The 24,706-nt window shown below is 35.8% G+C and overlaps 2 protein-coding genes across 2 annotated transcripts; both read left to right on the top strand.

Moving 5' to 3' along the window:
• Positions 1-6,020: 6,020 nt before the first annotated feature.
• DEFB113 (defensin beta 113) lies at positions 6,021-10,348 on the top strand. The gene is made up of 2 exons (XM_074347943.1): positions 6,021-8,402; positions 9,382-10,348. The coding sequence occupies exons 1-2, from the start codon at positions 8,345-8,347 to the stop codon at positions 9,681-9,683; spliced, it is 360 nt and encodes a 119-aa protein (XP_074204044.1). The 5' UTR covers positions 6,021-8,344; the 3' UTR covers positions 9,684-10,348.
• Positions 10,349-13,759: 3,411 nt separating this feature from the next.
• DEFB114 (defensin beta 114) lies at positions 13,760-23,967 on the top strand. The gene is made up of 2 exons (XM_045509367.2): positions 13,760-13,817; positions 22,260-23,967. The coding sequence occupies exons 1-2, from the start codon at positions 13,760-13,762 to the stop codon at positions 22,409-22,411; spliced, it is 210 nt and encodes a 69-aa protein (XP_045365323.1). The 3' UTR covers positions 22,412-23,967.
• Positions 23,968-24,706: the final 739 nt, after the last annotated feature.

Raw genomic sequence — 24,706 nt, 5'->3', positions numbered from 1 at the left:
GCTGTAAGTAAACTCAGAAGGTGGTGAAGACAGACCAGCCACTTCAAAGGAGAACATATTAACCATCAAGCAGAACACAGAAGCCACAGCAGGACCCTGCAGGGAACACGAGAGACCTGGAGGCTGCAAGTTTCAAAGTAGAATGTCCGTAGCTAAGAGACAAATTGTTCAAGAACTTTTGCCCACATGGTTTTATTACGTTTCCACAGAAAACCATAGGAGCTGGGGAGTTAGTTTAAAAACAAGGGTAATAAAGTTCTCTAAATGAAAACTGGAGATTTGGAGATCAAAAATTTAAAGCCATTACCCAGTAGACTGCCCAGGCATCATTAACAAACTTAACATCCTTGGAAACTACTAAGCCTCGGATGACAGCATGCATGTTTTCTTTCTTTCTTTTTTTTTTTTTTTTTTTGGAGGTAAATTGGTGATGTTTTTCAACTATAGTCCTGCTTACTAAGCCACAGACTCAATGATCTTCTAAGACGTAGAACTAAACTATGAGCCACACAAGTCAACCATAAATGCAGATGTCTCTCATCTCCAACTGTAGTGAGTTTCATGTATATAACATCATCATTGTTTCTTGCTTTAAGAAACTTCACCAGCCATAGGAATTTGTTATTTGTAATGTTTTCCTTCTTTCTGGCACATGTTCCTTCAATAAAAGTCACGCATTTATTGGAATTTTTTCTTGAAAACTAGAGAAGGGCATTCTCAAAGTTCTGCCCAGATTACTATGTATGAGTCAAGTAAATACAGAGCTAGCCACGGGGTGCTGATAAATAGTTTAGGATTAATTCAGTAAGACATGGTTAAACTGGCGACTAAGAACATTAACTCTGACAGGGTGAGTGCCTCTTTAAAGGATGTGCTCCGGGCGTTGATACTCAAAGTGTGCTCTACAGACCAAGAGCATTTACATCACAGGAGAGCTAGTGAGCAACGGAGCATCTCTGTCCTGTTGAACCAGAATCTGCATTTTAACCAGCACCCAGGGATTCACATGCAACTTAGAGTTCAACTGTTTTAACAACGCATCAGAGCCATATCCATCTACAAATCAATCTCTTATCTTCCTTCTCCCCTCCCTCTTCATTTCTTTTCTTCTCCCCGTTTCCCTTCTAAAGTGCTTATTCTCATCTCTAAATTAACCTGAAATGTCCCCTGTGGGAGTTTCTGGTTTTGTCTGTGTGTTAGACCCTGTTGGGGGATGTGAATGTCTCCTAAAGTACACATGTATTGTGAGATAACAGGGAAAGACCCTGCCATGAACTCCCACATGGGTCAGTAGGTCATATTATTGGATTGTTCCTTAACGAAGTACAAAATCTAACTCAAGGCTGACTGGAAGTGGGGTAGGCGAGGCAGATACATATCAATGATCTAACAATAGGTCAGACTCAGGGACAGGCTCTCCTTACTTGTGGTGGACCTGAGTGGTAGCAGTTTAAGCAGGTTCAAGGAGAGGAGAACTGAATGAAACCACGGGGAGAGTCAAGACCCAGGGGAACAATGGACTGGCAGCTCAGAGAGACACCTTGTCTAAGCTACCATCTTCTCCCTTATCAACCACTGCAGTGTTCTCCAAGAACACCTCCCTCCCTGACTCTGCTAGTACTCCCTTCCAAAGGTTTCCCACCATATGCCAGCATGAATTCATAAACTCTTAAACGCCTTCCAACAAACATATAAGAAAATCCACCACTTCCCCATGGCCTGAGAAGCCCAGGAGAGATGGAGATGCTGCCGCTCCCTGACCACCCCCGCCCCCACCACTTGTCCACTGCTCGCCAAGTATCAGCCTCTCACCTGCTATTTGCTCCTCACACACATTACACTCTCAGGAATATTTAACTTTGGCTCACGCAGCATGAGCCACCCTTTGTGGGCCACCCCCTCTCAGGATGGTGCAAGTCATCTTCGGGATCACGTAACACAATACTTCTCTTGAGAGGCGCTCCCCTTCCTAACACTCGATGGAATTTTACAAAGAGCAATTCAAACCTGAGAAGTGAGCTCCCAGCGTGGCGGTGACCGTGCACACCTTGCCTACTGCTCACTCCTAGAGTCTTGAGTTGTACCAACCCCCAGGGGGAGCTCAGTAATTTTTAAAGTGAGGAATGAGTGATTTCTTTGTCAGAGTCACACATGATCTCATCTGCTCTACAGCACAACTCAGTAAGTCTGATATTAAAATCACAGTTTTATTAATAAAGTGACCTCAAAACGGTCACTCAGTAAGAGCAAGCCTAAGGGTCAACTCCAGGGTTTTCTAATGTCAAAGAACAGGTCCATTCTGTATCCTGAAATCAGTCACCTGGTCAGGGGGGCCCCGGTGGAGGCGATCTGTTAAGGGTATGAATGCTCAGAAGTTGGGAACTGTATCAAATGGACTTTGGAAACACGTTATAAACCTTGTCTCTTCATTCCTGAGACTCCGAGGAAAACTTTCAAAGCGACAGAAGCGTGCACTTGACAGCTCTCTGCACTCTTTAGTCTGGTTTCAGTTTCTAAAATACATTCCTACTTGTGTTATCTCACACGAGAAGCATTTTTTTTTTCAAATGTATTACGATTTTTGGTAATTTTTAACAAAACAGAGACTCTGCAGTAAGCTCTTTGCCTGATGGAGAAGTGGGGAAAAGAAGTGGGCTTCCCTTGTGACGTCACTAAGGGACTTACTTCAGTAAGGATGATGGGAACTAGAAATAGTCTCAGGTTTTATTTAATTTTTTCAGTTGTTTTCTTCCCACTCTTTTTTCTTTCCATTTCTAAGTACACTATGTGTATCTATCTATATGCATATATACTCACACACAAATATATATATTTGTAAAATATTTTTTCCTCCACAGGTGGATGAAATTCCCAGCAGAACACCAGCGTATGAATCCTGGAGCACAGGAAAATGTAGGGGATAGGAAACTAAAGGGAAAAAACATGAGTTTAGGTCAGATTAAGTGCTCATCTTGCACCATTTAATCTCCACATCATCTATGCAAGGTGACTGACTGTGTTCCCACCACTCCCAGGAAAGGTTGAGACTCGGGAGGGAAAAGCGCTTCGCCCGAGGTCAACACAGCCAGAAGGAAGTAGAGCGGCACCCATGGTCAGTTCAGTCTGTCCACACTGCTCCACCCACTGCCTTAGTACAGGGCTCGGACATACCCGCCCGGGGTGCTGCTGCTCTCCTGGGCCTCCTGGGGAGAAGACTGTGCTTCATCCTGCATTTCAGGCATCCCTGAATCAGAGCAAGAGAAGTGAGGAATCTGATTGTACAAATGGAAGAAATGATATAGATGAATTCATGCCTGACAAACACAGAGAGGGTGACTAAATCAGTGGCATCAGACCTGGATAAGCATCGGAAAAATTTAGTGGGCATTTATTTAAAACTGCAATTTTCTGAACCCTACCCCTGAATCACAGAGTGAGACAATTCACAGGTGGCTCCCAGGAGAATTTTTTTTTTTAATCATCCCAATTGATTCCAGAAATTATGACGTTCAGAGAACCACTGATTCAGCTAATCCTTCTGCTGTTTCTGAGCATGAATTTGCCTTTTGCTTTTAGAGCCGGTCAGTCGTTCACCACTTACCAAAGCTTAAACAGCTTTTAGTGCTCTGTTAGCAACAGGAAGCAATTAGAGGAACTCATTACTGCCTTTCAGAAATTTGTACATTCACAAGTTCACTGACTCAGGTGTAGTGGATGAGAACATGGGTTCAAGAATCAGACCGCTCTGCGGTGTAACGTCAGCAATGGTAATTACTAGCACAGTGACTTTGCACAAGTTATTAAAGGATCTGCGAATCCTCATTTACCTCAGTAGGAAATGGTGACGGTAAAACACTGCCCAACGATGATGGTAGCATCGACTTCAGAAGCTTGTTTCTATGTTTAATTGAGCTAATGCATGTAACATGTTGAGGTAGTAATTGATATTTAGTAAATACTCAATAAATACTCACAATTACTTACAGGGCATCTAGTAAGAACCAAGCCTTTTGCTAAAAATAAAAAAATAATAGAAAGTGGAGTTGTAAAGAACATCGATCGGACAATCTATATACTTTTTCAGGACACATCCTCATCACTCTCCTTTACACAAGCCATGTTTAGGGTGGTGAATCGTAATTACTCGGTCGAGCTTAGGAAGACAGAGCATTAGCTCCCCCAATCATCTTCCACAACCAAGAAAAGGGAGAGAAACGGATCACAACTCTTTTATGAATTGGTCTCTGTTCTCTTACAATGAGAAACTGAATTATGAATCTGACACTCATTTTCTCAGAAGTGCCACTTCCTAAAATGTTCTGGGTGGATAAATGACACATCCCACAACTGCTACTGTAACTTTACCCCAACCCCCATTTGGCAAGTCTGTATTAAATACCGATTCTGTCTTAGGCTTCTCTGCAAAACTGTCAAAAATCCCTCCCTCATGGAATTTGCATTGTAATGAGACGGGGCAGTGAATAATAATAACAGTGGTAATAATAATACCAAACCGAATGAATAAATAATTTCAGACAGACAAAAGCCAATCATGAATCAAACTAATTGCAGATAAAGACAACTAAAGAACACCAAAAATAAGTTTCCACGAAGCAAGGCTTACTATTAGAAAAGTTACCTAAAAAGCCTTCCAATTCTTCTCTGATAAGATGGCACGTCCGTTGCAGAGAGCGAATGAGAAAACAATTAACTGCGATTCTGGGTGAAAGAACGAGGGGACTACAACCTGAAAGAATGCTTGTTAACGAGGCCTAAATATCACATCTCTCTCCCTCTCTCTTTCACACACACACACACACACACACACACACACACACACAGCCAAAATCCTTCTGAAGAAATGGGAAGACTGGGTGAGGGGTAAAGCAACACATGTTCAGTGAGAAAATGAGTCCTCATCTGAGCAAAATTCACACTGACACACAGAAATGGATCATATGCAAAATACGCATGAATGATTAATGACAACTGTGAATTTATAATCTATAACTAAAAATCCACTTAGACATAAGGAGAGGAGGCAAATAAAACCTTGTGCCACAATCAATACCCTGTTTTCAAAATTAAAATGCAATGCTTTGATAACCACATTAACTTCCTTAGCTTAAAAGAGCTCACCAGTCCATAATACCAAAAAGTAATCAATGCATTTTGATAGTTACAGAATTCCATCCTTCTCTGAACCACCAACTTAAGTGATGGTCAAGCCAACAAAGATACCAGGAGGAGGCATCCATAACAACATATATTTTTCATTAAATAAGTACTGCTTAAACATTTACTAAACAATGGTTACTGGAGAGAGTTTCAGATTAAAATTTATCTAGCACTGTATAAAAAGGTAATACAGTAATGGGTCCTGCGAACTTAACTATGGCTTTCTTTTATATTTCTCTCACTATTCATTAATCTATGGATTTCAACACTTCTCTCCTTTACCTTTCCTTCCTCTTTCCTATCACCCACCCTTCATTGACACCCCATGACTGTAGCCCTGAGCTTAAGGACAATTTGGAAAGTGTGAGTGTAGATATCTTTCTACCCACTGGCAGATGTAATTGTTGGAAATGAATAACTTAGATAAATCCTATGATCATCTAACTTCATAAGAAGAAAGTTAAAAGTCTTCTTCATCTAAAAATCCAAAATCCTGATTCAAATAAGTAGAAACAGGAAGCCTTACTCATCTTAATATTTGGTTCATACACTTCAGGTCAGACCCCCCACTCTTTAAAAAAATTCTTCTTTTTTTTTAACATTTTTTATTGATTTATAATCATTTTACAATGTTGTGTCAAATTCCAGTGTTCAGCACAATTTTTCAGTCATTCATGGACATATACACACTCATTGTCACATTTTTTTCTCTGTGAGTTATCATAACATTTTGTGTATATTTCCCTGTGCTATACAGTGTAATCTTGTTTATCTATTCTACAGTTTTGAAATCCCAGTCTATCCCTTCCCACCCTCCACCCCCCTGGCAACCACAAGTCTGTATTCTCTGTCTATGAGTCTATTTCTGTCCTGTATTTACGCTTTGTTTTTGTTTGTTTGTGGGAATGCAGTTTGGTGCAGCCACTATGGAAAACAGTGTGGAGATTCCTCAAAAGACTAGGAATAGACTTACCATATGACCCAGGAAGCCCACTCCTGGGCTTGTATCCAGAAGGAACCCTACTTCAGGATGACACCTGCACCCCAATATTCATAGCAGCACTATTTACAATAGCCAAAACATGGAAACAGCCTAGATGTCCATCAACAGGTGACTGGATAAAGAAGAGGTGGTATATTTATACAACGGAATACTACTCAGCCATAAAAACAGACAACATAATGCCATTTGCAGCAACATGGATGCTCCTGGAGAATGTCATTCTAAGTGAAGTAAGCCAGAAAGAGAAAGAAAAATACCATATGAGATCGCTCATTTATGGAATCTAAAAAACAAAAACAAAAACAAACAAACAAACAAAAAAATTCTTCTCTTATCTTCTTTTTTTTTCCTTAATCACTACTTGCAATCTCATTCTTGTCCCTTTTTCCACCTTTTTTTCCCCTGCCTTTCCCTCTAAACAAAAGTTTTAAATAAGAATTTAGAATCTGGATCCCTCCCAAATGAAGCCCTAAGATACCCATTTTAAGTAATAAATCAGGAAATTCACTTCTCTCCCATGTATCCAGTTCGGTTCTACTTGAGTTACTTTGTTGGGAGAATTGAGGTGAGAGCGACTCAAATCCTTATCTTTCTTCTGTGTGATTCAGGTGTCGCTGGTCCTAACCTCATATTAAAGCAAAGAGAGAAAAGGCCATGCAATTGATGAGTTTAGCTGATGTTCCCATTTGAGAGGACTGGCTTATTTTGTACAGGTGAAATGGATACAGCTGCACTGAAGCAAAAACGCTCCATTTGGCCCTTGGTCCTCTTCTCATCCATGCCATCGCCATGCTGCCTGGCCTTTTCATCTTCTCTTGTGTTTTTCGTACTTGCCATTTTGCTCTGCTAACATACAGTAGGTCTTGTCAAATCTCCAGCTGTTTAAAGGGCTCTTTTTGGTACTTTAGAAAGATGATATTGAGAAAATAGATTTTTCATGATTTGGCTATAAATATACAGGCAACTTTCAGATAAGGAATGGAGCACAGAATAACAAGAAGACTAGATTACTGCTTTTAAAATTCAGATTATAGAATATGCCGATAACTTATTTTTCCGCAATGACCCAGGAAGTTGGACCATAAATCATTCAGTTGTAAGCATACATCCTTTTGGCTTTCACACCCAGCCACATGGTTTATATTTAAATATAATAGATAATATTTTCACATATGTTATCAATGTAATGTTTACCATAAATGTTTAAGTACTGGTCCTACCAATCCTGCCTTCAAATAGAGAATCTTGAGGCTCAGCAGGTGAACATTTATCCCAAATATAAAGCTAGTAAACAGAAGAGCCAGATCTTAGGGTTAGTTTTCTTTATTTAAATTAAGTGCCCTTTCAATGTTTAATACATTGCTTTCCCCTGCGCATGAATGTCATCCTATGACTGAGTCATTACATCGTGTACAAAGAATTACACAGATTATCCTTAAAGTATCACTGATCACTTTTAATGTGACAGTACTAAAACTGTGTTCTAGAAAGATTTTCTGTTTGTAGAAAAACTGAATTCCAGAAAGAGTATCGAGCTCAGGCCACATGTACAGAGAATAGCTCCACATGACAAACAGTTGCTATTGAGTTATGACAATGAAGGTGGAGGTTCAAAGTGTGGACTCCTTCTGGCATCACATTACTGACGAGTCCATCTCCACTCTACCAATCCCTGCATGTGTGGTTTGAGGCGATTACGTAATCCCTCTGTGCCACCATTTCCTCAGCTGGAAAGAAGTTTCTATGTCATAAAAACTGTTGCAAGGATTCAGCTAATTAATCCCTATGAAGTGCCTAGAACCCTGCCTGGCACACAACAGATACTCGAAGAAGCACGTGTCTGAAAATGTTGATGATGCTGAATCTCTGCCTTCAATTCAAGAATGAAGAGGACTTGAACCCCATTATTTGCCCGTATAACTGACAAGCATATCATACTTGGCTCAAGGTCCTAACAGAACGAAGTCCTCTACCCTGCTCGTGGCTGTTTCACAACACTCACACAGATATCTGCTCAATCTTGAAAGGCAGCAGCATTCATCAGCATAGTAATTGCCCTAAGAAGGCTATAAAAACAAGAGCTCATTTTCCTTTTGTTAAAGAATAGCACAACTCTGTCATTTTGAGCTCTGCCTCGATTTCACTCAAGGAACTCTGTCGGCAATGAAGATATTTTGTATTTTCCTTACATTTTTCTTCACTGTGTCTTGTGGTCCATCAGGTAATATTTGATAACATGGAAAAGGAGGGAATTTTTTTTATATAAAAATGCTTTACTCTGGGAAATAAAACAGAAATTATTGTTAACTCCGTATGAACTCATAATGCAAGTCACTAAGTACTGTGTATGGAAGGAATTGATAATTGATAGTATAATAGGAAATAATTACCATCATGGTAGAATTAAACCTGTTATTTTGTTTGATAAGATTATGGCCCCTTACATGCTTCCCACTGCCTTCTTTTTTTAAATGTAATTTAATGAACTGATGCTACAGCTGGTGTCAAAATTAAGCTTCCTACAACTGGCCTGGTAATTTGTGGTAAGGGAGAGGGATGCTGGAGTGGATGGCTATTTAGAATTACAAAATATGTATGATTTCTGTAGAAATACATACAAAATATGTAGATTATTTTTTCCATGTCCTTTTCTCTGCTCTTGAGGAAGCATGCACAGGTCAGATATTTAAGAATATTCTACTTAGGACAATGACAAAAAGAGGTAGTGGCAAAAGAAATACCATTGGATAAATAAATACTTATATTGTACCTATTTATAGGGAATAAAATCTTAAGTCTTTAATACAATAGCCTGGTCATGATTTCAGACACAAAGTGGTTTAACTTTATACTTGTTTTTTTTTTTTTTTTTTAGAAATTCAGTTTTATTCGGGCAGCTACTGTTTTGAAATGTATTCACACTTTTTTGGTGGGGAGGGGGTAATTAGGTTTATTTATGTATGTATGTATTTATTCATTCATTTTTGGAGGCAGTACTGGGGATTGAATGTAGGACACTGGGGATTGAACCCAGGACCCTGTGCGTGCTAAGCATGTGCTCTACCACTTGAACTATTCGCCTCCCACCCCCAACTCTCTACTTTAAACTTTATTTACTTATCTACCTGCCTACCTATTTATCCATCTACCTACATAAAGGGATTAAACCTGGATTCATGCTCACAGCCACTTTTTCCTAGTTTTACAGAGGAAGACAAGAGAAAAAACAAGAGAAATTGAAGAAAGAAGAGGACAATGTTACCTTGTCCGTGGTACTTGCAAGGCCTCATGCAACATCTGGGAATATGTATTTAATTACTGTGGCGTGGAGCCCTGCTGCGTCGTTCGGGAATACATAAAGCCAATGAGAAGCACTTCAACCACTTCGACCACGTTAACTCATGCAAGTGTAAATAACAATTCTACTGTACTACCTAATGCAACTGTAAATTATAACATACTACATAACACTACAGGTGTAAACAACAATTCCACTAAATAACACTACCTTGTAACAATATTACTACTAATAAAGGAATTTCTACTTTCTATACATCTATTTCCACATGTCCTCTACCCTTCTGGATAATGCAACTACATCATGGCAGCTGGTGAGTTCAATGCTAGCTTGTGCAAGAGAAATAAAGAAGAGTGGTGGCCTCTTCATTAAACTAGCTGAAGTTCTCCTCCATCTGCATGGCAAACACCCTTCATCCTTAATACTTCCATTTCTCTCTGGCCTATTTATTTGCCCTGTACAGTTGCCTAGTTATTTTCATTTGATCTTTCAGGTATCAACCATCAATCATGGTTTTGCTTCCTTTCCACAGTTTCAGCAAAAATGGACTTGGGCCTTGGACACAAAAATTGACTGTGGTGATGGTTACACAACTCTGTGAATGTGCCGAACACCACTGTACAAATTAAGTGGATAAACTGGTACATGAATTAAATCTCAATAACTGTATTATGGAAAAAAAAAAGAATAAAGGCAAACTTTCTGTCAGAAACTATACAAGCCAGAAGGCAATATATCAACAATTTCAAATACTGAGAAAAAAAAAGTCTATCTACAACTCTACTCAATAAAAAAAAAGTATCAAAAATGAAAGTGAAATAAAGACATCTTCATGCAAGCAAAACCTGAAATAATGCTTTTCCAGCAGATCTTTCTTTGACAAATATACAAAATCCTTCCAGCAGAAAGAAAAGTATACAAGATAAAAAATTGGACTTGCAGACAGGAATAAATTGAATTGGAATTTGTAACTCTATAGGTAAATGTAAATATCATTTCCCTCAATTTGTATTCTCTATAAAAGATAATTTATTACTTAAAGCAAAAGTAATAACAATATTGTGCAGTTTATAGCACTGTAGAAAGGAATGAATGACAGTAATAACCCAAGTTAAGGGAAAGGAAAACAGAAGCAGAGAATTTTAAGGCTCTTATATTACACATGATAGTTAAAGACCTATATTATAAACCCTAAGGAAAGGACAAAAATATATATGTAGCCAATGAAGTAGATAAAGTGTAATCATAAAAAATACAGGGATAGGAGGGACAGAAAAGTGAACAAAGAGAGAAGAAATAGAAAACAAATACAAGATGGCAGATATTAAAAGAATGGTAGGATAATATAATAAACAAATTATACCCATATTTTGATAATTGTCATGAAAAGAAAATCATCAAAGGATGTAAACTACCAAAATTCACTCAAATTTTTACAACTTGAATAATTCTATATCTACCTTACAAATAATACATAATCACAAATCTTCCTACATAGAAAAATGCCAGGGACAGATGGCTTCATTGTTGAAATCTTCAAAATACTTAACAATGAAATCTTACCCACTATACACAAATACTTCTGTACAAAGGAAGATTTCCCACATTGGGAGGCCAGCGCCATCCCATACCAAAACTCAAAAAAGAAACTGCAAGGAAACTATAGACTAGTATTTCTCATGAACACAGATGCAGAAATTATGAATAAAGTATTATCATATAAAATGCAAATTTAGCTTCACATTCAGAAATCAATCAGCATAATTCCTCATATTATAAAAGAAAAAAGCAAAAGCATGATGACTTCAATAGATGCAAACAGATCTTTAAGATCAGTATAGTGCCCATTCATGATAAAAAATTTGGCAACCAGAAAATGAAGAAACCTTTTCAACATGAAAAAAGGCATTTATGAAACACCTAGCACTAACGTCATTATTATGGTCAAAGACTGAACTGAATGCATTTCCTCTATGATCAACCTACTGACTGAGAAAAGATGTTGCAAATGATGTATCTGATAAGGGTTTAATATCCACAATATGCAAAGAACCCATACGAGTTAATATCCTAAAAACAAGTAATCTGAATAAGAAATGGATAGAGAACCTGCAGAGATATTTCTCCAAAGAACACATAGAGACGGTCAGCAGTCATGAAGAGATGCTTAGTATCATTAATTATCAGGGAATGCAAACTAAAGGCACAATAGGATATCACCTCACACCTGTTAGAATGACTGTTTTCAAAAAGACAACAAATAACACGTGTTGGTGAGGTTGTGGAGAAAAAGAAGCCCTTGGGTACTGCTGTTGGGAAGGTAATCTGGTGTAGCCACTATAGTAATATGTGTGGAGTTTCCTCAAAAAATTAAAAAAAGAATTACTATGCACTCCAGCAATCTCACACCTCAGTATCTATTTGAAGAAAACTAAAACAGTAATTCGAAGAGACACATGCACCCCTTGTTCATCGCAGTACTATGTACAAATAGTCAAACAATGGAAGAAATCTAAGTGTCCATGAAATATGTATGTGTGTGTGTGTGTGTGTGTGTATGTAAAATGGAACATTACTCAGCCATAAAGAGAACTAAATCTTTTCATTTGCAAAAACATGAATGAATCTAGAGGGTATTATCTGAAGTGAAGTCAGACAGAGAAAGACAAATACATGTGATTTTACTTATATGAGAAACCTAAAAAGCAAAACAAATGAACAAAAAGAAATAAAGCAGAAACAGACTCACAGATGCAGAGAACAAACTGGTGGTTGCCAGAGGATGGGTGGCAGAACGAAAGGGATTAAGAAGTACAAACTTCTAGTCATCGGATAAGTAAGTCATGGGGGTGTATGTACAGCAGAGTGAATATTGTCAACAATATTACCATAACTCTGTGCAGTGACAGGTGGTTACGAGACTTATTCATAGTGTATATAAATGTCAAACACTATGTTGTATACCTGAAACGAACATTGCTTGTCAACTATACTTCAATTTAAAAAATGAAAAAAAGAGAAAGAAAAGAAGGAAATAATAATAAAATAATAATAGTAAAATAATAGTAACAATCTACTTGAGTCTGAAACCAAGGACATTTGTTTTTGATTAGCACAAGTGTTGTCATATTGTACAGATTTTAAAACAGCAATATCATTCATAATGCTTATATTACAAACTTTGAATTCAAGTATGAGTGTCTCGAGTCTGGCTATACACAGAGTTCCAGTATTATTCTGGACCATATAAAAGAAATGTGTAACGGCAGTGAATGAGATGTAGAAGGAATGATGGTGTGATTGGTAAAGGGGCTAGTATATTTATTTCAAATAAAGAAGGGTTAATGTTGGAACTAAACGTGATGAGGAAAAGATAAAGTATTTAAATGTCTAAAGATAATCTACAGAGGTTTTTAAAAATTAATATAACTTTCATATATCTGTGGAAAACAACAACATAGGAGAAACTGTAAGTGGCCTAAATACTCATTTTTTTTTTTTTAGTGGAAACCAAAAGATACACTCTGTGGTTGTCAAGCAAGGATAAATGCTTATGTTAATAGTAACCAGAAGACATGAAACTAGGGAAATTGAGGTAGGAAATTATTTATATTCATTGCAAGTTCTTTTCTCAGTATTTACTGTGTGCATATATTACTATGATAAAAAAAACTTGAAAATAAGTGGACACTAGTTGGGCTTTTCTAGGAAAAAAGAACAGCTCCATAAATATTCAAGTCATATCTGAGAAAAATGTAATAAAAATCAGAGATGTACTATCTGGACTTTGGTAAATGAATAATTTGGGGAAAGTAAGACAAAACTGGATATGAGACAGAATTTTGGATACATGAACACATTGATGAATCTGTATACCACATTAGTGACTGGAATATATTTTGAAAAGTAATCAGAATTTTCACTGACATAGTAATGTTCAGTTGTCTTACATCTAAAATGGAAAACGTCTCTCCTAAGCTCACTCCACCCATGTTCCTTTGTGTTGATGTTTAATCACCATTGATACATGGATGTCATGTTTACAACTATCTTCTAAATAGAGATTCCTCCCTAAAGATCAATTAATTTCAAGCGTTTTCAATTTGGGTAATCCTGCCCACAACCCTAGTCAATGGAGCAGAGATAAGTACACAAAATTGAAACAATTTCCGGATAGAGTCTTTCTTCCATTAGAAAACTATATAAATAGGAAATGTCTCTTGGCTTTTTGGAAAGTTTTCTAGTTGTTACCAAATCTTTCAGCAGCTTCTTTCTACAGAATGAAGATCTTTTATTATCTCCTTCATTTTCTGTGTTATGTGACCTTCATTCTACCAGGTAATAGATGCTTCTGGTGTGTTTGTATGTATCATATAGCTTCTAGCTAAAAATAGAAATCTTCAGTTATGAGTTAGAAAATGCAAGTTCTTAACACGATCTTTTCAATGAAAAAAGTCTGTTGATTATGTTGAATCTTAGTTTTCTCATGTAGAATAGAGTTATACTAACCTACTTATGTTGAAAATTAAAATGCAGACAAAATTAGTCAAGGAAGGTGAGATTCTTTGTCTTTTGGGGGTCTTGATTTTTTAGATATTCAAATTACTAAGAAAATCATAATCTATTAAAATGATTTATTCCTATATAAGTGAAGACTTCATAATGAATTGGACCCCAGAGAAGATGAATGGACTAAGAACAACAGTATATATCTCTTAGGATAGCAGCAACAGAATCCATAAAATGATCCAGGTTGTAGTCTCAGAATGTGCTGGGCAATGAAGTTCAGTAGCCATAAAAAGGCAAGTAAAGAAATAGTACCTCAAAACTGTTGAATTAAAGTTAATGCATCAGAGTAAAGGAATATAGCAATGGTTTATCAGTCAATTAAAAATAATCAACATATGTAATACAGTGAAGCCGTTGGTGGTAATTACATGCTATTCTTAGGAGGTGTAGCCACTGAGGTAATCTAGGCTCTCTAACAAGGAAGATGCAAATTTATGTCCAAAAGTGTTCAGATTTGGCCCCAGCGGGCTGGAAGTTCAAAAGGTGCAACAAGTATTAGAAACAGAACTGAGTTCAACCTTAGAAAATCTAGATTGTATTACTAGCCCCCTACTCGACAGCTTGTGAACCTTGCCACCCAGAGAATTTAAGTGGTTTGTCAACATCCTTAACAAAAAGCAAACACAGCAGAGTCAATAATAATTGTAAAAAGCGAAATATCTGATATAAAAGTTTGTGCCTGTTAATTACATGCACCTCCGTTAAGATTTACTGGAATAATAGACTGAAAAGTAGCTCTACACACTGAAAATCAGTTTACCAATTCAGGTGCGATGATGATTATTATTATTATCATCATTATTGTTGTTGTTGTTGTCGTCGTCGTTGTTGTTGTTGTTGTTGTTACAGTTATTATTAATCATGAAAGGGGCCTGAGTAAGTGAGGACCTCAAATATGATTAAGGGATACACTGAGGCACACGGTGCTAGTATGTCAATCAATAATCATCTAAGATTGAGTGCCTAGTGATCTACTGAACGAAACGCTAGACTCTGAGGAGACAGAAATAAAAGACACTCATTCTTTAGGCGTACTTACAAGCTGGTTGAGTAAACTCAGATAAATCAATGGATTCGCTTGATGTAGAAGGTATATGTAAGTATGCTTCAAAGACTAGGACTGGTGCAATTATGGCAATAGTGGAGGTTTGGGAGAACATCCTGAATTCTCTGATGAAGAGTTTTGAATTGGGAGTAAGACACTTGTGTTTAGACTTGGAAGGTGAGCGAGAGGAAAGAAGTAAATACCAGGGTCTAGGACGTGTCAAACTCTGTTCCATAACTTTCCACACAGATGTCTAATCTGACCTTCCAGGTAACATTATGAGATGACTTTCACTGCCTCTTTTAACACAAGAGGAAAATGACATAAAAGGAGGTAACACTTCAAGTTCACACCTACATAAACATCTGTGCTAAGTGAAACACAAACCCAGTCTTTTCAGATCCCAGCATATCTGTTCTTTATAGTTCATCATGCCTCCTAGAATGGAAGGCACTGAGGTTAAATAAAAGGCTGAAGAGATAATATGGTCAAAAGCAGTGAGGTCACATGGGAAGACACGTATACAAGGGTCTGTGCCATCAAACTCTACCATCTACTGGGCATTGCAGAAAACTAAAGAAACCTATAAAGACACTTGGTCTGTGAATGTGACCACAATCTTTCCTTTCCCCTTTGATCATTCTAACAGTACTAAGTTACAATGCCAGCTGGAATGGACAGAGTGCTCTATATTTGGCCTTTGATCAAGAAGGGGGAAAAAAAAAGACAGGAAAGGTAGGTAGTACAGGATGTCCAAGTGGCTGGCTTAGAAGGAGTTCATGGAGGAATACACATCAGTTGCACAACGGTGTGGTCTGGCTACTAGCAAAACCTTGAGGTCACAAAAGAAGTAATGAAAACTGTCCAATCTAAGTGTATACTCTGTGAAGATGTAAGATGAGTGTTCGGTCCAAACAGAGTGGTATCATGCTGGAGAGACCAGTTTAAAATGATAAGAGACCAACCCTGATGATGATTAAAACATGAAGACATGGACAGTATTTTAGGGGATGTGTGGGCATAAAATAATCCACAGAAACAGTGAAGACAGCATAGCATAGCAGTTTAAAGAATGAGCATCCCATTAAATAGATCAGGGTTTATAGTAAGGACCTGAGGCTCCACTGTAGCTGTGGGAAAAGCTTTAGATCTCCTAACTGTACAATGGATGGTAGTATCATTAATTTTACGAGGTTTTGCAAAGATTAAAGGAAACAAAATAAGCAAAGTATCAGTATCACACTGAAGGCTGCATTGCAATATTTCAAGAAATGAAAGAATAGGACTTGAAGTAGAAAGGAAAAAGAAGAGACGTAGCAGAAGAGAAGGAACACAAAGTAGTGCTATGATCAGATGTAGTCAGTTCTTACGACACGGGCCATGGGTCTCAAATGGCAGAAACATGGTGGCTTTGGCAGATTTATGATATATCACATGGTGAATGGGAGGCTGAGTCTAAAATAGTGAAGGAGAGACATTCAATTGTGTTGAAAAGTTGGTGACGAGACAGTATCAGTCTAGGTTCTTTAAATTTTATTAAGTTTACAAGCTGATCAGTCACCAAGGCAATTTGGCTACTTGAGAAACATGATAAAATGTTGGAGAAAAGTAAAACCCATAATAATAAATAGCCTTTCAAAGTGGCCAGGATTTTATTAATTAGCTAAATAACTTCCCAACCAATGCAGAAGGATGCTCTATGAAAAATGAACACCACACTAGTACTTCTCTTGTGGAGATGATTAGTTTATATTAATCAGTTGCATTAGTTAAGGTAATTTATAAGTTAGTCTTCATTCTTTATTATACTTTTTTCAATTTGTAAATTGTTTAAATATTCTTGAGTAAGCTAAGGAACAAATGACATACATTAATATTTTAGAACCTGTTATGACTTTTGCATTAAGTTACATTACATTACTTTTATATTAAATCTCTTCAATTGTAAAGATCCAGGTTCAGCCATAAGATAAGAGTAAGAATAATCCTTGCCAAACTGACGTTTCAGTAATAGAAAAGAAAACAAAAATTTAATTCTAAAATCTGAATAAGAGATGGGGACAGAAAGTGACATAAAATTCACAGTTATCATCCAACTTTGAGTTAATGCATATAAAAGCAAAGAGAATTGATAAAGAATTACAAAGAGAGGGGCCAGAATTATTTTATTTAAATTTGCCTGAGGTAAAATTTTTTTCTACATTCTGGTTGCAGCCTGGAAAACCATTTACTAAGCATGTGTAAAAAGAACAATATCAAGAATTTATTACTAATGATTCTTTACACCTGTAAACATTCATTTTAATTTGTCATTAACCAAACACTCAACTTCCCATTTTTATGGGTTCATGTTTCTCTGTAGTCATAAAATAAGGCTCCTATTGACAGCCAGGTCTACCCCAAGTGGTATCTAACTTGAGGCAATACTCAGGCAATACCTGTTGAATGCTTTTCATGTGTCAGTTTCCAAATTTTTCAATGTAGAATTCATAGATTAAATTTTAAAGTGTGAATTCTGGGTTTGGAACAATTTAAGATTAAATCCTGGATTACACATGTATTAGTTTTGCATTCTTGGGCAAATCATTTGGTCACTCAAAGCCTCGGGTGTTTTTTTATCTGAACAGTATCTACCTCAAAGTTTTGTAATAGTTAAGTGAGATAATGCATGCAAAATATTTAAAACAATACCTGACACACAGGTTTGCAATGAATAAAAACTATTTTCATTATTAGTAGTTTTTGGACCTAAACATACCATGCTGTCTTTCAATTCTAGAATGAGAATGATATTACTGTGTATACTTGTTCTTTTTACACTCTTCCTACTCATTTGGATAACTCTTACTCATTTTTTAAGGTTTATATTTTCATATCACTTTCCACAATAATAAACACTCATCTGTTCACACATCTGACCCAAAATACGTCTTTTATCATGATACTTGAGTATTTTTTTTCACATTCTTCTCAAGCTCACATGGAGCATTCACCAAGATAGAACACAACTAGGCCATAGAAAAGATCTTAACATATTTTAAATAATAAAAACTATTCAACACATGCTATCAGAATACAACAGAATTAAATCAGAAATCAGTAGCAGAAAAGTAACAGAAAAATCCAAAAAAACATGGAGATTAAACAGTACATTTCTCAATAACACATGGGTCAAAGAAGAAATATCAAGAGAAATTTAAAAATATTTTAAACTAAAGAAACTGAAAACACAACTTATCAAATTTGTGATATGCAGCAAAAGCAGTGCTTGGAGGGAAATTAATAGCACTGAATAATGTATTAGAAAAGAAAGATCTAAAATTAACAATCTAACTTCTCTCCTTAGAGAACTAGAAAAAGAAGAACAAATTAAATCCAAAATGGGTAGAAGAAAATAAATGGTAAGAATTAGAACAGAAATCAATAAAACTGGAAGTGGGAAATCAAGAGAGAAAATTAACACAACCTAAAGCTAGTTCTTTGAAAAGATTAATAAAATTGATAAACTTCTAGCCAGAGTAATTAGGCAAAAAAAAAGAGCAAACATAAATTACTGGTATCAGAATTGAAAGAGGAGACATCACTATAGAGCCCATGGAAATTTAAAGGATAATAAAAGATTACTATTAACAACTGTAAGTCAAAATTTAATAAACTAGATGAAATGAACCAATTCCTCAAAAGGCACAATATGAAAAAAACTCACATAAGAGGAAACAGGTGATGATAACAGGCCTATATGTTAACAAATTGAATCAATAACCTAAACGTTCCAGAACAGAAAACACTAGCCTAGATGAGTTTGCTGGTGAATTCTGCCGAACAACTAAGGATGAAATATACCAACTCTCTACCATCTGTTTATAGCATAGAAGCAGAGGGAATACTTCCTAACTCATTCAGTAGCAGGAGGATAGCTAGCATCATGTTACTACCAAAACCAAAGACGTTATAAGGACAAAAAAAGACTACAGACCAATTTCTCTCATGAATGTAGATGTAAAATTTCTTAGAAAAAATTAGCCAACAGAAATACAATGTATAAACAGAATCATACACCACAACCAAGTGGGATTTTTCCCAGGTATGTAAGGTTGGTTCAGCATTCAAAAATCAATGAATGTAAACCATTATTACAACAACAGACTAAAAAAGAAAAATCACATATGACCATACCATTAAATGTAAAAAAGTATTTGACAAAATTCAACTTACATTCATGATAAAAAAAAAACTCTCAGTAAACTAGAAATATAGGGAACTTTTTCTCAACTTTAGATAAAGATTGTCTACAAAGAAACTACAGCTAACAACATACTTAACAGTGAGAAACTCAAAGCTTTCCCGGTAAGATCAGCTACAAGACAAGAATGTTCCCTCTCACCACTGCTTTTCAACCTCATTCTGGAAATCCTTGCTAATACAATAAAACGAACAAAAAAAGGAAATAAAAGGGAAGAGAGACATAAACTTGTTTTTGTTCACAGATGACATGATTATCTATGTAGAAAATCTGAAAGAAGTGGTAAGACTCCTGAAATTAATAAGTGATTACAGCAAGGTTGGAGGATGCAAGGTAAATAAACAAAAATCAATTGCTTTCCAATAATAATTAAGTGGAACTTGAAATTAAAAACACAATACCATTTACATGAGTAGCCCCCAAAATGAAATACTTATGTATAAACCTAACAAAACCTGTACAATATCTATATGAGGATAATTACAAAACTATGATGACTGAAATTAAAGAACTAAATAAATGGAGAAAAATCCATGTTCATGGATAGGAAGACTTAATATTTTCAAGATCTACAGATTCAACACAACCTCAATAAATTATTTGGTGAGTCCTGACAAACTTACTCTGGTGTCTATATGAGGAGGCAAAAGTCCTAGAATAACCAACACAGTATGAAAGGAGAAAAGCAAATTGCAGAACCAACATACCCAACTTCAAGACTTATAATAAAGCTACAATAATCAAGTCTGTGTGGTATTGGTGAAAAAAATGACAAATAGATCAATGGAGCAGAATAGAGAGCCCAGAAATAGACCCCATAAATATATTTAACTGATGTCTAATAAAGAAGCAAAAGCAATACAACAGAGCAAAGAGAGTGTCTTCAACAAATGATGTTGGAACAACTGGACATCCACATGCAAAAAAAAAAAAAAAAAAAAGAATCTAGACACAGATCCTACACCCTTCACAAAAATGTACTAAAAATGGATCATAGACATAAATTTAAAAGACAGACCTATAAAACTAAAAGTTAACAAAGGAGAAAACTTAGATGTCCTTGGGTATGGCAATGACTTTCTAGATACGACACCAAAGGCACAATCCACGAAAGAAAGAATTGATAAGCTAGGCTTCATTAAAATGTAAAATGTCTTTTCTGCAGAAGGCAATGACAAGGTAATGACAAGGCACAGACTGGGAGAAATATTTGCAGTAGACATATCTGGTAAAGGACAATTATCTCAAATATACAAAGAAGTCTTAAAACACAACAATATGAAAGAAACCCAAACAAAAAAAAGGACCAAAGACCTTAGCCTCACCAAAGAAGATATACATTGCAAGTAAGCATATGAAAGGATGCTTCACATCATACATCATCAGATAGATGAAAATTAAAACAATAGATACCACTCCCTGCCTATTAGAATGGCCAAAATCCAGAACACTGACAACACCAAATCCTGGTGAGGATGTGGAGCAACAAGAACTTTCATACATTGCTGGTAGGATTGCAATAAGTACAGTTCACATTGGAAGACAGTTTAGCAAGTTTTTACAAAAATACACTTTCTGTTACCTTATAATCCAGCAATCTTGTTCCTTGGGATTAAAACAAAAGAGCTGAAAACTTATGTCCTCACAAAAATTTGCACATGTATGTCTATAGCAGCTTTATTCATAATTTTCAAAACTTGGATGCATCCAAGATGGGTCCTTCAGTGGGTGAATGAATAAATAAACTGTGGTATATCCAGACAATGAAATATTGTTCAATGTTAAAAAGAAATGAGCTATTAAGCCATGAAAAGACATGTGGGAAATTTAAGTGCATATTACTAAATAAAAGAAGCTAATCTGAAATGGAATTTGTATGATTCCAACTATATGACCTTATAGAAGGACGAAATTATGAAGACAATAAAAAGGTCAAGGTTGTCAGAGGGGCAAAGGAAGAGATAAACAGGCAGAGCCCATAAAATTTTTGGTGCAATAAAAATACTCTAATATAATAATGGATACATGTCATTGTACATTTGCCCAAACCCACAGAATGTACAGCACCATGAGTGAACCCTAATGTAAACTATGGATTATGATGTAGTTCAACGTGGGTTCATTGTTGTTGAAAAAAAAAAAAAGTACTATCTGGTAATAAAATGTGTTGATAATGAGGAAGGCTATGCATATCTGGGGCCAGGGGATGTATGGGAAATCCCTGCACCTTTCTCTCAATTTTGCTGTAAACCTAAAACTGCTCTAAAAAATAGTCTTTACATAATGAAAAATTGAAAAATAAAAAGAGCTCTAATGAACTCATTAACAACAAAAAATATGCCAATAACATAAGCAAAGTATATGAACAATAAAATAAAGAAAAAAAAAAAGAAAAACCATTCAAAACAAATAACCAAAGGCATTAAAAATTAAAATTGCAATGAATAGCATTTTATTTGAGGGTAAAATGTACATACATTGCTAGCGGCAGTATAAAAACTAAGAATTCTAGAATCTAACAATTTCACAACTATCCTAAATATGTATCATGTAAATACTAAAATATGTAATACAAATTTGCTTATCGTAACCTTAAAATGGTAAAATTTTAAATATGATATAGATGAGAGATTGATAAATTGTCATATATTATTTCAAGGGATTATTATGTAACTCCCCAAATCTCGACTCTTGTTGAAGAGAGTAATACATGATATACGTCATAAAATTTAATTATATATTAATTAAAGACATATTTCAATTTTATATATTTATAGTGGGGATATGTAATATTTTAGTGCCTTCTTATTTTTTTGGTATTTTACAAATTTGTTACAATGTACAGATAGTAGTTTTTGTAATCATAAATAATATGTTCTTAAATGAAAGATCAGTAATTTCAATTACTCTTCTTCTACTGTAGCCACATGTACCTTGGTGGATCCTGATCGATGCTCAAAATTGTATGGTCATTGTAGGAAACGCTGTCTTAAAAGTGAAAAGCATATTGATATATGTTTCTCACCAAGTAAGATTTGCTGCGTTGCAAGGATGTTTGAAGACGATTTCTCTTGAAAAGGAAGATGCACCTCTGACCAAAGAAGTCATGTGTGCACCAGTGTAGAGAGGTGTAGGATGCAATTAGAACCTCCCTAATAAAAAATTACATACGCTTAATATCGGTATCTTCCTTTGTAGATATTAATTATGTATTCGATGGAATGAGGTGGGCTCTTTCTTGTTTTCTCTAAGCTGGAGGTTTGATGGAGGCATATCTGGTACTAATTTTTTTCTCGTGGATACCATGTTTGCTTCAATTGAGGACCACTTTTGAGAGCTGTGGGTCACCTAAACTTACACATTTGAACATTTCCCAGCCAAACCATGACCATGCTAGAAATCTTATCTATAAAAATGAATACTCATAGGTTTATCAATTATCTAAATATTATCCTCATGTTACTGACATTAAGAGACAGGAAGCCTAAGTCCAAGATGAACGCATGAGTTACAGTAGAACATGGAGATGCTCACTGGCCTTTCCTCTCTTCTCCTAAGGTTATTCTCATTCAAAATGGCATATTATTTTAATACTGTCTAATGCCAATACACTGGATCCTTGAACAACAGATTTGAATTGTGGAGGTTCACTTACTCGCCAACATTTTTCAGCAGTAGATATTATAGTACTACACCATCCGAGTTGGTTGAATTCAGGGATGCAGATACCAAGGAACCGACATACAGAGGAACTGTGTACACAAAGGGCCACCGATAAATTACAGAAAGATTTTCTGCTGTGTGGAGGATGGGAACCCTTAACCACCTCGTTGTTCAAGCGTCAACTGTATTGTTAAACTGGGGTTAAATACACTCCGAACTTGGGCTAGAGCTTAGAATCATAAAATATTAGCTCTGTGTTTCCTTACTTCTGTCTGGATGGGATGGGGAAATGCATAAATATCTGTTATTTTAGCCTCCATACAGGTACTAAACAACACAAACTGTCTCTGTAATATTAAAAGCTGGGGAAAAAACACAAAGACTAGAATTATTTTTTTAGCCAAAAACAAAGGATAATTCAAGATTTACAATGAAACTTGAAGAAAGGGATTTTGGAGGATGGTGGTAGCAATGCAGTTGTTTAAAACAGAGCAAATATAATGGTAAAACCAAAACTCAAAAAAATTTATAACCAACTAGGTGACAAAATATCTCCACATACCTTATTACACAAATGGGTGGGGAAAAAAAAAAAACAAACACCAATGGGAATGCTGTCATTCCAATTTCTCATTATATTGCTTTGGGTCTCTGTGTTCCTACAATTTCATGCATGATTTTATGCACACGATCTGTAGAAGGAACATGAAATTTTGGAATTCCTGGGTCAAAGTACATTTTTGATGTTTATACACAGCCAGGATGTCCTGCCTGTCTTCCCACAAAAAGCCCACAACTCATGACTGCTCTTTAAAGAACAACAACAAAAACACAACATGTAATTATGAAGAATATCATTGTATTCATTCACACTTTCCAAATACCCACTGAGTTAAATATTTTGGGTAAGTTTATTGGGCTTCTGTATGTCTTCTCTTGTCGCTTGCTTTTTTATAAACATCTCTTAATTTTCTTTAGGACGATTGTATTTTTAAAATAATTTTGCACTCATTCTTTATCTACAATACAAACATGTTATATGTTGCAAGTATCTTATCCAAGGTTTGCTTGATTTCCATTCTTAAAGAAATTATAAATTTCTGTATAGTTTAAATCGTAGTATCTTTTGTATAGCTTCTAAGGCTTTTTTTCTTGCTTAGAAAGGCCTCCCTGTGACGAGATTCTAAAATGTTTCCATATATATATTTTTGACATATTTTGTATGCATACAAACACACATACATACACACATTCACATTTGATTACTGTAATTCAAAGCATATCATTTTATTTAGTGTATGTTAGGAGACATGGATTTTTGCACTTTTTTCCCTGACAGTTAGCTAATCCCAACATCATTTGTAACTATGCCATATTTTCAACACAGATTTGAGACGCTGTATTCATGAAAAGCTAAACTTACAAACATTTAAGTGGGCCTACATCTTTGAGAAATACCACCTTATTTTATTGCTCTAACTTTATGGCGTGTTATGATATGTAATAATGGACCTTCTTTGTGCTGATTTTTTAGGTTACTTGGTCTTTAGATGCTGCATTTGATCCCATCTGCCCCACTCTCAGAAATCAATGTTACAACTCAGATATCAGACACACTCTCACTTTCTTGGGTTCTTAAAGAAATTTTTTCTTTTGAAGAACAAAGGGACTTTGCTATTGTACTTTTTATTCAGAACATGTGACAGC

Source organism: Camelus bactrianus, chromosome 20, assembly GCF_048773025.1.
Source record: "Camelus bactrianus isolate YW-2024 breed Bactrian camel chromosome 20, ASM4877302v1, whole genome shotgun sequence".
In the NCBI taxonomy this organism is placed as follows: Eukaryota; Metazoa; Chordata; class Mammalia; order Artiodactyla; family Camelidae; genus Camelus; species Camelus bactrianus.
Note: the sequence above shows the minus strand (reverse complement) of the source record. Positions and strands in the feature narration are given on the sequence as shown.

Coding starts and splice junctions, on each gene's coding strand:
- DEFB114 (XM_045509367.2), top strand. CDS start 13,760: ATGAAGATCTTTTATTATCTCCTTCATTTTCTGTGTTATGTGACCTTC. Junction 13,818..22,259: donor TGTGACCTTCATTCTACCAG/GTAATAGATGCT, acceptor CTTCTACTGTAG/CCACATGTACCTTGGTGGAT.
- DEFB113 (XM_074347943.1), top strand. CDS start 8,345: ATGAAGATATTTTGTATTTTCCTTACATTTTTCTTCACTGTGTCTTGT. Junction 8,403..9,381: donor TGTGTCTTGTGGTCCATCAG/GTAATATTTGAT, acceptor ACTTTTTCCTAG/TTTTACAGAGGAAGACAAGA.